Source organism: Onychostruthus taczanowskii, unplaced genomic scaffold (genome assembly GCF_017590055.1).
Source record: "Onychostruthus taczanowskii isolate IOZ18803 unplaced genomic scaffold, ASM1759005v1 scaffold23, whole genome shotgun sequence".
Lineage (NCBI taxonomy): Eukaryota > Metazoa > Chordata > Aves > Passeriformes > Passeridae > Onychostruthus > Onychostruthus taczanowskii.
Genome location: NW_024499573.1, coordinates 5,665,784 through 5,682,339, shown reverse-complemented (window position 1 = coordinate 5,682,339; position 16,556 = coordinate 5,665,784). Strand labels below are relative to the sequence as shown.

General features: G+C 45.7%; 1 protein-coding gene across 6 annotated transcripts in view; it reads left to right on the top strand.

Moving 5' to 3' along the window:
- The first annotated feature begins 49 nt into the window (after positions 1–49).
- The window catches only part of CELSR1 (cadherin EGF LAG seven-pass G-type receptor 1), a 164,026-nt gene continuing 147,519 nt past the window's right edge, over positions 50–16,556 (top strand). For 5 of the 6 annotated variants that reach the window (XM_041405439.1, XM_041405436.1, XM_041405438.1 and 2 more), the window contains exon 1: positions 84–2,902. In XM_041405439.1, coding sequence (XP_041261373.1) covers positions 220–2,902 — 2,683 coding nt within the window. In that variant the 5' untranslated portion in view covers positions 84–219. Of the gene's footprint in view, positions 2,903–16,556 lie in introns of all 6 variants that reach the window. The other variant, XM_041405441.1, reaches the window with a different exon arrangement.

Here is a 16,556-nt window from a genome sequence, read left to right as displayed (position 1 = left end):
CCCCGCGGAGCCGCCGCCGCCGGCTGCGCCCCGCTGCCGGGCAGGGAGGGCGGCGGGCGGCGGGGAGCGCGGCGGGCGCGGAGCCTCAACAGCCCCCCGCAGTTCCAGCTGCCCAGCTACCAGGTCTCCATCCCCGAGAACGAACCGGCCGGCACGGCGGTCATCGTGCTGCGGGCCCAGGACCCTGACGAGGGGGAAGCCGGCCGGCTAGCGTACTCCATGGAGGCGCTCTTTGACGAGCGCTCCAACGACTACTTCACCATCGACGCCGAGACGGGCAATGTGGTCACTGCCCGCAGCCTTGACCGGGAGACGAAGGACACCCACGTGCTGAAGGTTACCGCCTCCGACCACGGTTCCCCACGCCGCCGTTCGGCCACCACCTATCTGACAGTGACTGTGAGTGACACCAACGACCACGAGCCGGTGTTTGAGCAGCCTGAGTACCGGGAAAGCATCCGGGAGAACCTGGAGGTGGGTTATGAGGTGCTGACCATCCGTGCCACTGATGGTGATGCCCCAGCCAATGCCAACATGCTCTACCGCCTGCTGGAGCCAGGAGCTGGTGACGGAGTCTTTGAGATTGACCCGCGTTCTGGGGTTGTGAGGACCCGAGCTTCGGTGGACCGTGAGGAGGTCTCTGAGTACCACCTGGTGGTGGAAGCCAACGACCAGGGCAAGGACCCAGGACCGCGCAGTGCCACAGCTATGGTGCACATCACTGTAGAGGATGAGAATGACAACTACCCTCAGTTCAGTGAGAAGCGCTACCTGGTCCAGGTGCCGGAGGATGCCCCAGTGAACAGCCAGATACTGCAGGTACAGGCCACAGATCGGGACCGGGGCAGCAATGCCCAGGTGCACTACAGCATTGTGAGTGGCAACCTGAAAGGCCAGTTCTACATTCACTCTTTCTCTGGCGCCATCGACCTCATCAACCCTCTGGATTACGAGACTATTCGGGAGTACACGCTCCGGATCAAAGCTCAGGATGGGGGCAGACCTCCTTTGATCAACTCCAGTGGTATGGTGTCGGTACAGGTTGTAGATGTGAATGACAATGCCCCCATCTTTGTGAGCACTCCCTTCCAGGCCACGGTGCTGGAGAATGTTCCTCTGGGCTACTCGGTGCTGCACATCCAGGCTGTGGATGCTGACTCTGGAGAGAATGCCCGCCTGGAGTACAAACTCATAGAGATGGCACCATCCACTGGAGGTGCCCCTGTAGCAAGTGACTCTGGGTTCCCTTTTCAAATCAACAACAGCACGGGGTGGATCACTGTGGCTGCGGAGCTGGACCGAGAGACTGTGGAAAACTATCACTTTGGGGTGGAGGCCAGGGACCACGGTGTGCCGGTCATGACCTCCTCAGCCAGCGTGTCCATCACTGTCCTGGACGTGAACGACAACAATCCCACCTTCACAGAGAAGGTGTATCACCTCAGACTGAACGAGGATGCAGCTGTGGGCAGCAGTGTCCTGACCCTGACAGCAGTGGACAGGGACGTTAACAGTGTTGTGACTTACCAGATTACCAGTGGCAACACCAGGAACCGTTTTGCCATCACCAGTCAGAGTGGAGGAGGGCTGATCACACTGGCCTTGCCCCTGGATTACAAGCAAGAGAGGCAGTATGTGCTCACAGTCACTGCCTCTGATGGCACTCGCTTTGACACCGTCCAGGTCTTCATCAATGTCACAGATGCCAACACACACCGCCCAGTCTTCCAGAGCTCCCACTACACAGTGAGTGTCAGTGAGGACAAGCCCATTGGCACCTCTATTGTCACCATCAGTGCCACTGATGAAGACACAGGGGAGAATGCAAGAATCACTTATATTTTGGACGATAATATCCCCCAGTTCCGCATTGACCCTGATACAGGCACCATCACCACCCTGATGGAGCTGGACTATGAGGACCAGGCCTCCTACACATTGGCCATTACAGCCCACGACAATGGTATCCCCCAGAAATCGGACACGACGTATGTTGAGATTCTCATCCTGGACGCCAATGACAATGCACCCCGCTTCCTGCGCGACCGCTACCAGGGCTCAGTTTTTGAGGATGTGCCGCTCTCCACCAGTGTCCTGCAGCTGTCTGCCACTGACCGTGACTCGGGCCTCAATGGCCGTCTGCTCTACACATTCCAAGGTGGTGACGATGGAGATGGGGACTTCTACATTGAGCCCACTTCTGGAGTGATACGCACGCTGCGCAAGCTGGACCGCGAGAACGTGGCTGTCTACAGCCTGCGGGCTTTTGCTGTGGACAGGGGCAGCCCGCCACTGAAGGCCTCTGTGGACATCCAGGTGACTGTGCTGGACATTAATGACAACCCCCCTGTCTTTGAGAAGGATGAATTTGATATCTTTGTGGAGGAGAACAGCCCTGTGGGCTCTATTGTGGCACGGATCAGTGCAGCTGATCCTGATGAGGGGACCAATGCACAGATCATGTACCAGATTGTAGAGGGGAACATCCCTGAGGTCTTCCAGCTAGACTTGCTCAATGGAGACCTCACAGCCCTAATGGACCTGGATTATGAGAGCAGGACAGAGTATGTTATTGTGGTGCAGGCCACTTCAGCGCCTCTTGTGAGCCGAGCAACTGTGCACATCCGCCTCCTGGACCAGAACGATAACCCACCCGTGCTGCAGGACTTCCAGATCCTCTTCAATAACTACGTGACCAACAAGTCCAACAGCTTTCCCTCTGGCGTGATTGGCAAGATCCCAGCTCACGATCCTGATGTGTCTGATAGCCTGGCCTACACTTTTGTCCAAGGCAATGAATTAAACTTGCTCCTTTTGGACTCTGTCACTGGGGAGCTCAAACTCAGTCGTGATCTGGACAACAACAGACCCCTGGAAGCCCTTATGAAAGTGTCAGTCTCAGGTAAGCAAGCATGATTTTTGAGTGCATGATTTGTTTGTCAGACCAGTATGGGGGCATGGGCAGAAATAACACGCTTGCAGTTTAGAGAGTAGCTCTTGTTTCCTGAAGCAGCAATTTATCTGTGAAGTTTTTGGAGAGGAACCACAAAAATCTATCAAGTCTGTGTGCTGTGGGTTGAAGTGGTGCTTTGAAGTTATTTAGTAAACGTGGATCACAAGGATAAATAAACATGAGTGTGCATGGAAGGGAGCATACTCCCTCAGCTGAGGTGGTACTGAGGCTGGTACTGAGGCTGGAGCTTTTCTGATGTGGTTCCCTAAAGGTAGTAAGTGATGTAACTTGCAGAGATGTAAGGAATGCACAGGTATCTGTAATGCTCTCTCCCCTCCCTCTATTTTTCTGTAAAAAAAAAATTTAAATTTGATATCTCTGCCTTTTCAGCAACAAAACATGTTTACTCCCTTCTGTGTACCCAGAGGTTTGGCTGGTAATTCCTTAGACCTCAGCCCAGGGCTGCTGTGGCCCAGGTGGATGTTCTGCTGTGTTTGCACTGCTGACCTGCACTCCTGTGGGAAATGGCAGTGTGATAGCTGTGTGACATGGCTAATGGCACTGGAGCTGCTTTAGTGGCACTAGGGACAGATATTTGCCAATTGCAGCCCCCAAATCAGGGCTGTTATGGGGAGGGAGAAACAGGGAGAGGGAGGAATGCTGTTCATTAACTTCATTGTGTGTGTGTGTGTGTGAAGACTGTTGCATATTGTCCCATATGTACTTTCACTTGAGCATAAACACACTCTTAGGATATTATCTTTTTCTGCTCAGTTGCTTGTTTATAATGGAATTACTTTTTATGCCTCTAATTGTGACATCAATTGTGCAATGAGTAATTTCCTCTTCAGGTGCCACTCTATAAAGTTTACTGTGGACCTGATCCCATATTTCTGTTGACTTTCAAAGGTTTAGCCTGATACTTTTCTTGCTGCCTCTCTCTGCAGACTAAAACTAAGATTTGTGTTATTTTTGTTAAAAAAAAAAAGGCTCAAAGTACTAGGTATGTAAAATCACACTTGGGGAGATGATTGGAAAAATAATAATCAAACTGTGGCATAATCCCAGCAGCAACTGTTTTGCTGTAAAAGTGCCCACAGTGTGCAGCAAGACCTCAGAAAAGTGAGCCACACTCTCCCTTGTGTTTGCAGGCTTGAGGTTCTTTTTTCTTCAGAAAAATGAAAGTGATATTAACTGAGCTGACTGATTTTGCTGTAGTGTATCCCCTGAAAAGCCACTCCTGGTTCTTCCAAAATGCTAAGGTGTAGCTTATGTGGTAAGGTAAATGCTGTTTCTGTGTCCTGAGAGAACTAGTAGGAAAAACAGAAAGTAGGCTCGTGACCTTAAAGAAAAACATTTGGATTAAGGTGCAGATGATTGCACGGTCACTGTCTGTTTGAACCAGTAGCTCTTTATCTGGTAGCAGAAGATAAGCACTCATCTTGGAGCACAAAGCATGAAAGAGTCGTTAGGCTAGACGAAGAGTGTGTTCAGTGCAGAAAAATAGCTGGCATGGATGATTCCTTTCTCAGGATAGTGATTTACATGGTTTAAGTGGGTGAAGTCTCAGGTAGGAGTGAAGACCTGTTTTCTTATGCAGGACATTGATTATTCCAGCATCTCTTTCCATGTTTTGTGAAGGTGTGAACTTTGTGCTGTGATGTTCATCAAAATGGACTGTCTGCTGTGTGTTTTGAGATACTTGAAATGCTTAAGTTTTTTATGGCTAGGATTTTAAGGTAATTTTAACGAGCGCTGAACTACATTTGACATTTATTTGGAGAAGTTGGCTGTGTGGAAATTGGAAGGGCAGTTTGTCGTGTGATTAGTCCATGAAAGTCTCACCTGCCTGGTTTCTCTGATTTATCTGATGCAGTTCAGAAAAGAAAAGAGACAAAGAGGCTCAGACAGAAGTACTCCACAGGGTTATCTCTAAGTGTTGCGTAACACCTGCAAATCATCTGCTAAAATGACCTGCCAGTTAACTGGAAAAAACGTGTCTGTGGAGTAGCCATTAACCTCTCAACCCAGACAAACACAAAGTCCTCCGCTACTCACAGCTGCTCTTAGGTCAGGGAAGGACTGGAACTCCTTATGAACTTGGGAGATTTGATCTCTCTATGAGTCGGAAATAACAGCGGTGCTATAAAAATTATTTCTGTCTAGCAATGTGTTGTGCAGCAGAGGCACGTGAGGGTGTGCATGCTAGCGAGGAGCCCTGCTACTCCTCGGAGGTACTTTGAGACACTGATACGTGGCTAAACGCAGCACTCTTTCATTTGACTTGGGGATTATTCAAATAAGCACGGTAATTTTTGCCTTCTCCTTATAAACAAAATTAAAGAATCGTGAAGAGCAAGCGAACGGAGCTACCAGGCTTCATAAAGCTGTCAGAAGTTTCGTGCCATCACTGTCAGAGGCTCTGCGGGGTGGCGAGCAGCTGGGGCAGGCTCGGGGCGTGCGGGGCTCTGCCCTTGCCCGTGCTGGGTGCCCGTGGGGTACCTGTGGGCTGTGCCCCCCCAGCCAGGCAGGAACCGACCCAGGCAGGGCGGGGAGGAGTGTGGGTGGTGTGGATATTAGCATCTCGCTTTGGATTGGGAAGGAGCTTTTGAAGTCTGTCTCTTTTGAAGTGAATCTCTCTGGGTGTCCCTCTGCCTGTGCCTGTTGCACAGAGCCCTCTCAGTGAACAAACCGGACCCCTTTTCCATGCAACTGTTCCAGAAGTGCTCCAGGGGTCCCTTAAAAAAGTATATTCTCCTTTTGCTAGCCTACCTTCAAGGTTTTCCTAGAGAAAGGCAGAGCTTTAGCTGTATATTCCCATATCTGCACATTGTGTTGTTTTAACAACACATTTGTGTTGTTGTTTTCATCTGGACTCTGCTGAAATCCTGCCCCTACTTTCCAGGAGAGGCAGGATTTTACTCTGACCTTCTAAAACAGGTGGTCAAGAGTCGATCAGTCTGTGATTTCTTAGTTTTGCTAATTGACAGGATGGTTAAATATAATTACTTTTTGTCCACAGTGATGTTCATCATAATGTTAAATTGGGATTTATTTGGTCCAAAATGGGTTAAACATTGTTGAAGTCACGTTGCGTTTGCTTGTTAAACGTTATATTGCAGTTCTTGCTGGGGCAGTGGGGGGAAGGCTGGTATGAGCATCAGCTTTTCACAAACGTTACACAAGTTTGCCTGGGTATCACATTGCAAACACTGCTGGCACCTGCTTGGCTGTGTTGCCACAAGTAGTCCCACTTATCATCAACGACAGCTCGGTGGGATACAATAGATCTGTGTGCAAACTCCTCTGGGAGCCCAGCCTAAACCAGCAGTGCAGACAAAACCCGAACTGGCTGGATGCTACAGCTTTTGAGTGGTCCAGATAAAAGTAAAATATCATTATGCAACATATGATATACAATTCTGGGAAGGTGTTGCACCTCAGGCAGTCAGGGATAGACACCCAAGCATTTTTTGAGGACTGTGCAAGCTCAAGCATCATCTTTTACATTTCTTTAGCTTTAAATATCCAGTGGCATTCAGTGAAGTTATTGGCTATCAGCAAATGTAAATTAACATAGAGCTTGTTCGAGTTACAATCAACTTTGGGATTTTTTACTCAGAGCTTCATAAGGAATCTTCATTATTATTGTAATTTAAAAGTCATTATTGCTGATGATCCTGAATCTCCAGGTCTGTGCCTTCTCCATACAGATACAGATGATGCAATACTTTGGTGCAGCCCTTCCCAGAAAGCTGCGGGATTGTATCCCCAGTCCTTTAGTGGTGTGTCTGTGGGACTGAAGTGAAGGATGATTGATAATGGCTAGTAGTGGTGACTTTGAACACTTACATTTATTTTCCTAAAATAGCCAGTCAAGAACAGTGACCATCATTTAAAACTAGGGTAGTTCCTGGATCTGCTGTGGCTACCTGTGTCCTTTATTGCATCCATATAGGTTCCATATTCTAATTCATGCTGCCGCAAGGTGCATTATAGATGCGTGTCCTTCCAGCCTGATGGAATGTGACTTTCTGTTTTCAGCTGCATGAGGTGTTCCAGCTGATAAAAAGCTGTGGTTGCTTTGTTGCTTCCCTACAGGCTTCCTTCCGTTTCATTCCTGGGTTTCATAGGAGTGGTGTATTTTTGTTTCAAAAGACAGGAAAACGTGTATGGCAATGAGGAGAAATTATTTAGTGGAAGTTTGACTGACAAAGTAACTTTTTATGAGATAAAAGGTATCTTCTGTCTCTCAATAAATAAAATGTTGATACTTTTCTTGTCAATTTCTGGGAAAGAGAGATGCTAAGGTAACAAGGAGAAAGTAAAAGAAGAATGAGAATGGAGATATGACAGTGAGAAAGATCTAATAGGCTTTACTTGATAACAAGTTGCATGGGAAAGAAATTAAATGTAGAGAAGTATGCTGGTGGGATTACCTTGAGAACTTTTTTCCCTCTCATTTTCACATTATTTGCAAATGAGGAGATAGCTGTAATAACTTTTTTTTAATTGGATTAGTAATTGGTTTATATTTTTGATTGCTTTTTAAGCCTCGGGGTGTATTAAAGAATTGGTTTCCTTGGTGTATTTTCTTGTGATTTGCTTCCCTCTCAGACATCACTGAAGTATTCTTCCTTCTGACCTACACCGAGTTCAGAATAATCCTCTCTTGTTCTGTTTTTCTGGTCAGGCATTTCAGAATTGTTTTAGACTGGGATTGTGGAACCTGCTGCAAACTGTCAAATACAGAATAAACATGGAATTGTTGTCCAGGTAATGGCAAAAGAACCCTTTGTTTAGAATACAGGAACAGTTTTCTAAGTTTCGATGTTAGCATGATAGTAAACCTGCAGCAGAGGTAGTGGTGAGGAGAGTAGGCGATGTGAAGCAGTGGGATTTTATATTCATTATCTCCAACATGCCAGGTGTTACCTGAGGAAGTGTCTGGCTGCTGATAAAGCCTATCATTTTACATCTGCTCATTGAATGGCCCATTTTCCTTCAGTGTATATACTTAATACCTTGGAACTCCCAAACATTGCTGACTCCCGTCTTGGAGCTAAATAAATTTTCTCAAGACTTCCCATGACTGAGGAACATAATGTGAGGTTTAAAGTGTACCATTAGGTGAAGTAGATAATGTGCTCACTGCCCTTCTGCAGGGTGACTGAGAGACCCTTAGCAGACACTTGGATAGGAACCCAGACATCCTCACATTTCAACCAGTCTGATCAGAGCATCTTGGTCAGAGCATCTTGCTATCCTGGTACCTCCCAGCATCTTCATGGAGGGTTTGGGGTGACTCAGTCATGATCTGCCTCCTCTTCAGAGTGTGCAGCAGGTCTATCAGACACCCTTGCAGCTGACAAGTTGTCTCCAGTCTTTGGGCTGGCTGGGTGCTCAGAGTTCATGGGTCCAGGGGCTGTGAGAGCATGCCACAGCTAGGATGGTGGTTCTAGCTCAGCCAGATGTGTAGCTGCTGCACACATTGCCATAGCTGAGCTCACATCCATCTGGTTATGTTGGGTACAGCAATTGTTCGGCACAGGTTTGACTTGCAGTTCCATTGGGCCCCTCAGTTCCCTTGTGGGTCATGTAAGACTGTCCCCAAAGACCTCAGAAATATGACTGCTCTGAAAGATGGAGCAGGAAACAACTAAATGTGAAGCAGAAACCTTTTTAAACCTGTGTGCAAGCACGTTTTCAATATTTAGCAGTGTAGGCAACTCTAGCAGTAATGCTCATGCATGGAGGATGAGTAAGGGAAGGATCAAATGCCAAGACACAAGATCTGTGCTCTACATTCCTTCACCCTCTCTTTTTTAAGCCTTCAGGGTTTTGAGAGTCAGTTGGTGAGGACAAGCTCTCCACATTTCAGTACTTGAGACAACACAGCTTACCTGCTTACCTCAGTATTGCCTAAGTTACAGGTTTTGGGCAACTGTCTATTTTGGCTTCCTTTGACCTACTGACTTGCATTTCCAAAAATATCTATGGAAAGTATTTAGGAAATGCAGGAGGGTTAGAAGAGCTGAAGATACTCAGATCAAATCTAATGACAGTCTTTGGCAATCTTCCATGTTACAGTTTTTCTGTCCTGGTTTCTGTGGGAATTATGATGTTTTTAGGTAATATAGTAGTCCTGACTACTCTGACATCTACTTTGCCATTTAAGAAACAAGCATAGCAGTAGTGCCTTTTCTGAAGGATAGGCTTTTTTGTTGTCTACTCCTTTTTTAAGACTAGTTGTACAAAAGATTGCATAAATCAAAGTACAGAACAAGTTGACAAGGAGTTCAGTTCTTCAAAGATTTTTTCACAGTGGTTGTCCACTTGAAACAAAGAACATCTCAGACCTAATTAAATTCAATTTTACCACTTTGTATTTCTGTGACAAATGACAGTATTATTTCCCCCCCCACCAACGGAGCTCTTTTTCCAGTGTTGAAAAGCACTGAGATATTTATAGAAGTAATACAGTTTTCCAAAAGGGGCAGGATATAATCTTTATCAAAAATTTAGAAATCTGTTGAGATTCGCCTAATGCTTTTTTAAAAAATTCTTAAGTGTTTCCTTGAGAACGAATTGCAATGTGTTGATCTTGTTGGACTGAAAACAGCATTGTCAAAGGTACAGCTTGGCTTTGATGGTCAGATCTCTAGCTGGTACCATGATCATCCTCTTCACATCATCCTCTTGATATCTCTTGAAGTGCTTCAAATGTAGGTTGCAGCCATGACTGGTTGATAAGCAGGAGGGCTGTTGACTGGAAATGTCCATCTCGCCCCCCTGATTAAAGAGGGGACATAAATGACTGACTTGGGCTGATTGCCTTGCTGTTAGGTGGCCAAAGTTCAGCGGGATGAACCCACCCTGAACGTGTGTGCCAGAACGGAAGGGTTTGTTTTCTTTTGGAGTGATGATTGTACTTATTTCTGTTACAGCAAACTACCTGTAGTAACAGGCTTAGCAGACTAGATGGAAAAGATGGGGGGGGCTGTAATTTGCAAAGAGGAAAATGTTTTGCCATGAATAATGTTAGGATATACTTTAAATATCGTCAAGGGTTTGGGTGAATGGAGGGAGAAAGTATGCTTTTATGGGGATTTGGCATTCAACAAAGAAAGAAAATTTAAAAATACTTCAGAAAGATGATCTTTGCAGTGGGAAAAAAGCACTTGAACAGAAAAATAGGATTTGCTGGAGAGAAAGGAAAACTGTTGGACTTTGTTTCAACAAGTCATTAATGCTGCTAAGCTGTAACCACCTTCATATTTATTCTAGTGTTTACTCTTGCCAAGCACAAAAAAAGCAAATAAATGGAACAGCAAACCTTTAATAAATCCTCAGGGGACCACATGATAAACATAGACATGTTATGTTTATCACAAACAAAGGAAAGTAATCTGTTTTCAACACCATTGCCTGACATATGATAGATGCTACATTCCATCAGGTCTCCAGCACTTTTGGAAATGATGCATATGGTCAAAATATTTCAGTTCTTTTTAAAGGAGGCAAAAGAAAAATCCCTGTTAACAACTGCTGTCAACATGGCATCTCCTGCCTGCCGTGGAGTCTGTGGGCTTGGCCCAGTTCTAGGAAGAAGCAAAAGGTTCTGGACCTCAACAAAAGGGGCAAAGCAAGGACTGTGCTGTTAGATTTGAGTTTCCAAAATGTGATGGCCAGCACCTAGCAGTCTGTCCTTGCTGTTAGATCCCAAGGAGCTGTTAGGTTTGGAAGCTAACGTACTCAAGGTGCATCTCTGTAGCTGCCATGCCAGCGGGCACACATCATGGACACAAAGATGTGCTGGATTGGTTTGGTTTGTTCTTTCCTTTCACTAGCCACAGATCAGACTCCTTGATCCTATTCAAAACTGATGTTAGCAAGTCACTGAGCTTTTTGCATTGAATTCCTGTCACAGCACTTTTGAACTTTCCAGGAACCAGCTCAGCCTCTCATTTATTTGCGTGCTTGCAGTGTTCGTGCTGGCTCCGTTTCTAAAGGAGACCCTTGAACATCCAAGCTCTGATTTTTAGTTTTAAAATTGATTTGGCTGTGTGCATTTAGTTTAAATCATGAGAAAGCTGTCCCACACCAGTGCATTTCTTGTTTTAGCAGCCTCCAGACACTGCAGGCACCATTCAGCAGTGACTAGGAGAGGCATTTGGCACCTTTCACGCCTTAGATCTGGTAAGAGGACTTGGATCTAGCCAGCAAGTGCTAGAGCATTTCACTTGTAGGTGCCTGTTCCCTGCAGCCTTATTCTGTTTTAGGCAGTTAAGTGTCCTATAAAGTGGGAATACTTGAAATACCATCCCACTACAGCTTGGGCCCTTCACTCAGCGGAGCGATCAGGACACTCAGCGAGGGCAGAGATGGGCTGGGCTCCAGCCCTTGATCTAAGAGCTCTCACTGTGCTGTACATTAAAGAGGAGCCGAAGAAGGTTCACAAGCTGTTGTGGGACTCACATATCCCATCTTTTTGGTGAGTGCCATAAGCCACAGGATCACACTCACTCTTGCAGGGTGCGGGAGAGGAGGATTTCTGGCTCTTGTGCATGGGCACCTCTGCTTCAGCAGCAGTGTGGCACTCTGGGTTTTACCCTCAGCTGCTGGATGCTGTTTAGCCTCTAACAAAAATGGGATCACAAGCCATTCAGGCCATGTCAGGACTAGGTCACTCCTGGTTGTAACCAGGAACCGAATTCTTCTCACCTGGGAACTTAAAGGTAAAATAAACAAGAACTCTGGGAATTTTCATGGAGTACTTTTCTGTTGATCAGAGATGATTTGTTTGCCTCCTGGCTTTAACTATTTGTAAATATATTCTGATTTTATGTGGAGCAGCCCCCAGATGAGCTAAAGGGTCGGTTATGGAAGAATTCATGGGCTCAGACTTAAATTACTGCTAAATATTCAGAGTCCAGCCCATCTTGGCCTACTGTTTAATCCTCTTTCTCGCTGCAGTTTGCCGTGATGATGGACTTGTGGCAATTACCGGCGTGTTGCTGCTCGCCACTTGGGTGCCGTGGCTTCTCCTGCAGAGTGCTCACCGATGCTGTGGACAGCCACTGCTGCCCTACACGGGTGGTGAAGGTCCCTTGGCAGCACTGACTGGGCTGAACTATCCCTTTGGCTGACTCAGTTTCCCTTCTCACGGGGTGTATTTCTGGTGTTGGCCTCCTCTTACTGACACAGCGTAATTTAGTGATGTGTGCTCTGCGTGATGAGCTCTCCATCTGGCAGATAATTGCCTGCTAGTTTAAATCCCATCTTAACTTCAGTTTCTCAAGCTCATGAGCCTACTGGTGCCTTCTGGTTAGTTTTGCAGGGTGTTTGCAAAAGGGTTTGGTAAAGTTATAGTGATGTGGGTAAATTTCTCTGGTTTTTTGATTGGTATGTAAGACAGACTAACTTTTAGGTCCTACTTACCAAGCTACCTGACATTATTCTGCATTGAGTTTGGCAGAATGACACCTGGGTTTGTAGACCAAGCTGCTGGGAGCAGGCACTGGTTGTTTGCACTGGTTATGCAGAGTGGGAGCCCTGGGTGTGTTCTGGGACCTGGTAGATGCTGAAAGCTTGTTACACAATACACGCTGGTGTTCCTCTTTCCTCCTTCCGTATATTTTTCTCCTTTCTCCCTTTGCACTCACGGGATCCGTTTGCCCTATCCTGTTGTGCAGCAAGGTGCTGCATCTCTGGAGCTTGCATGCTGCAAGTTTGTACAGGGCCATGCACAGCGGAGACCTGGCTGGGCTGCTTTTGTAATACCTGCTGTAAATAATGAGGATAACCAGCAGGCATCGAGTGAGTGACTGCCCTGTGAGATGACAGGCAGCACTGCTGGGGCTGTCCTGGGCCCGGCCCGTGGTGTGTGGCAGGCTCTGGGAGCTGGCTGGCAGCTGCCCAGCGGGCACAGGGCTTGCTTGGTGTGGCAGCCTCCCTTGTCACTGCCTTCCCTCTTGCATGTGGGGAGGCAGGGCAGATTTCTCATTCACTCTGCACCTCTTCTGACCACTGTGCTGTCACTTAGGAGGGTGTGTTGGTGCAGGGTTCTTTCTTCCCTTCCTGGGATGCCCCTGGAGGTGTGCCTGGTGAATCAGGGCATGGCCCATGCAGCCCTTGCACTTCCACTGTCAGTCCTGGGCTTGAGACTTCAGCAGTGATGGCTGCTGGTTGCAGCTTCCAGAGGTTTTGCAGAGACAATCCTTTGCCCCTCTCCTTGTGCAGAGCCAAGGGAGTCTCAGCATAAGGTGCTGCTGACAGTCCCAGAGGTCACCAGCACAAGGAGCCACAGGACATCTGTGTCCAGCTCCAGGGCAGGGCATGCTGCACACTGAGTGTCAGTGCTTGTTGTCTTTGCAGTCTTCGGGAGCAACACCTGTGTGGCCCAGTCTGGGCATTGATGGTGACTGTATTTTTTTCCTATCCCTTGTGAAAAGGTGCAGTTGCCTTTATTGACTTGTGCCTTTGTGCCTCAGCTATCCTATGACTCAGCTAATAACAGTGTCTGGGACTTTATTCAGCTTTAAGACGCTTTAAACTAAGAAATTCCTATTTACTACTAACAGCATTGATAGACATGACTGATTAATGGCAATAAAGTCAGGTGAGAACTGAGAGACAAGGACTTTTTTGTGTTCTGTGCAGTGAACATGGTTGTTTTGTATGACTGAATTTTATGAACTTTTGTACGATCTGCTTTTAAAATATGTCCTTTGCCAAGTGGTGGGGATTTCTTAAGCTGAGATGATTGATTCACTCCTTTATCTCAGCCAGCCTGTATCAGACTGGGCTGAAGCTGAGATGCTGAGATGATCAGATAAAATTCTTCACACCACTTCTGGCTGTTAAGTATCCATCCCTTTTTTTTTCCCCCTGGGGCAAGTCCTCCAGGAGAGTTTCTCCTGCTCTGAGTTTGTGTCAGTGACTCCCCGAGTTTTTGCTCTGGGTTTCTTTGATCAGCCTGTAGCTGTTAAAAGATTCCATTACTTTTTGTCAAGGCCTAAGGGGAAAGTAGAGTGACAACTCTGATGGCCAGTTTGAAAGCTTTCTCAGACTGGAAACCATCCCATGGGGCAAACAACTTTACTCACACTCTAGCATCCCATGCTGGTCATATAGGGTGGCTTAGTGCTGCATAAAATTTGGATATTGTGCATTTTCAGGTATTTCAATGAACTTACATAAGTGACTAATGATAAGAAAACCCTAATTAAATGTTTTTCCTGTGTTGAAACGGCATTTTAGAGAAATCAGGTTGAGATTTCAGCAGTTGTGAAATTCCCAGTGTTGTTCTTTGCACTGTAGAGCCTTTGTGTTTACTGCTGTAGTCATATTACATGACATTGCCTAATACCCAGCAAGGCGTATTCTTGGCTCATTCAGCAGGTAAGATTCCCTGAGGGTCACTGAATCTGTCCATGCACTCAACAGAGAGCTCAATCTGATGATTTCACAGCCTCTATTTGCATTTCCAGTGCTTCTTTCTTTTTGTCATGCTTTTCCCTTTTATTCTACCGTGATTATCAAAACCAAGGCTCTGACTAGTTTTGTGACCTGTGTCATCCCTTCCTGCATCCCTTGTGGCAGCCAGCAGGCAGTGAGCTGGTGGGCTGTCCTGGGGATGGGTTTTCACTCTTGAACCCTGGCTCCATCTCACGATGCAGTGGGAGGCACCTTGCAGAGAGGTCAGGTCGTGGCGTGGGGTATTGAGCTTGCAGCTGGGAGCTGGTCCTCTAGCAAATGAGAAGCTGATCCATTAGAACTTCAGGGTAATATAATCCCTTCTGGAAAGCACAATAGTTAATAATCCAACACTTAGAAAGCACCACTGTTTCTGTTCCTTATTAGACATCTTGATTAATTTATTATCTATTTGTGTTCTTAGGTATTTTGTAGCATTTAATTTTCTCTATGATAATTTATGAGTCACAAAATATCTTGGAACAGGTTATCTTCCATGTGTGGCATTTCAGCACCTCTTGCATTTCCTTTAGTTGGATCATGTGTTGCTGCTTGTTTGGAGGAAATGCTGCTGCTTCTCTGAAGAAATCAATCTATTTTTACCTGGGTGTGATATGCCAGGCTCACACTGCCCTCTCTTTGGAGATGGGCCCTCCATCAACTTATATAGTACTAAAGGTGCTTGTCAAATACTGGGATGGAAAATTACTCCATTTTCTGAAATTTCACTATTTGGGTGACTTAATTTTCTTCCCTGCCACCTCAGTCTATGTATTTGAGTTGATTCAGATACATGGAAGCATCAGACCAGTGGAAAAAAATGCAGTGGTGTGTGAGGCTTCCACCACAGGGGCTTAATAAGTGAGAGGGGTGTATTACATGAAGGGAAGTATTACATACTGTTGTACAAGGCACTGAAAATATCTCATCTCTCTCCAGTTCTGATTATTCCTAGTCAAGAAAAGTTAATATCTATTGTAAAGAGGACAAATTGGGGAAAATAGAGAATTTGTTTTACCAGAAGTATCATTTATGGTAGAAGATTGCATCCTTCTTATTGCAAAATAAAAACCAAAGAAGACTATGACTGCTACCTACATCCTTGAAGTACAGGAGCAGGGCAGTTTAAAGAAAAAAATGAGTAAGTGAACGTAATAAATTTAGGTGGGATGTTAGAACGCAGTTTGAAACCTTCAGGGAAACAAATTTCTGGGATAACCCCTCTGTGAAAGGATCCAAAGAAGTATAGCTGTATTTAAGATAAAGCTTGATAAATTGATAAGCTTCATAGTTTTAAGTAATATTATGTATATACAACACATTTCCTTGAGAACCTTCCTTAAATAGAAAATTGAACTTGCTGGTGGAAAAATTATTTCCTGTTCTCTTTTTGCTGCAGAAATTAAATATACATATTAATAAACTGTGAGAGCAATTAGCCCCTTGAACTGCCTGAGCTTGTGTAATTTGCTGTGTGTTGGTTGCCATCTTCTCCTAAACTTGGTATCAAAAGAAGCTGTAGAATCCACAAGGTAACGTGGTTCAGATAGATGAATGGGGCTGGAAGTTATTCACAAATGTCACAGGGTGCAAGTTGCAGCAAAGATGAACAAATCTTGCTTCTGACTGTTACAGCCTTTGCTTCCCATCCCCTGTGGACCTTGTGCTGGGCTCTTTCCATGCACCAAGTTTCTAACAAGCCAATCTGCCGATAAAAAACCCCAGCAAAACAAGCTTCTGGCTTAGCATGGAGAAACAGCTGAGTTCATTGAATGACTACAAGATAATGCAAGGGAGGAGGAGAATTGGCAAAAAGCCAAACTAGCAATAAAAAACACACCAAAAAGTTCTTACTTGGTGTGAAGAAACAGCTTGATGCAGTATGAAATGAGTTCCAGTGTGGAGGTGGAGAGGAGCTGTGGTAGTCAGCCCTTCCTTGAGCTTAGGGCTGCTTTGTATTTGCAACCAAAGCAAAACTAATTTTTCTTGGAGTGTTTGTTTTTTTGGGGTTTTTTTTGGGTTTGTTTTTTTTTTTTTTTTTTTTTTTTTTTTTTTTCCCAGTAGAATCTCTGTTGCCTTATGCTGGAGCAGTTCAGCACATGGTTGGACAGACATAGGGATGGTT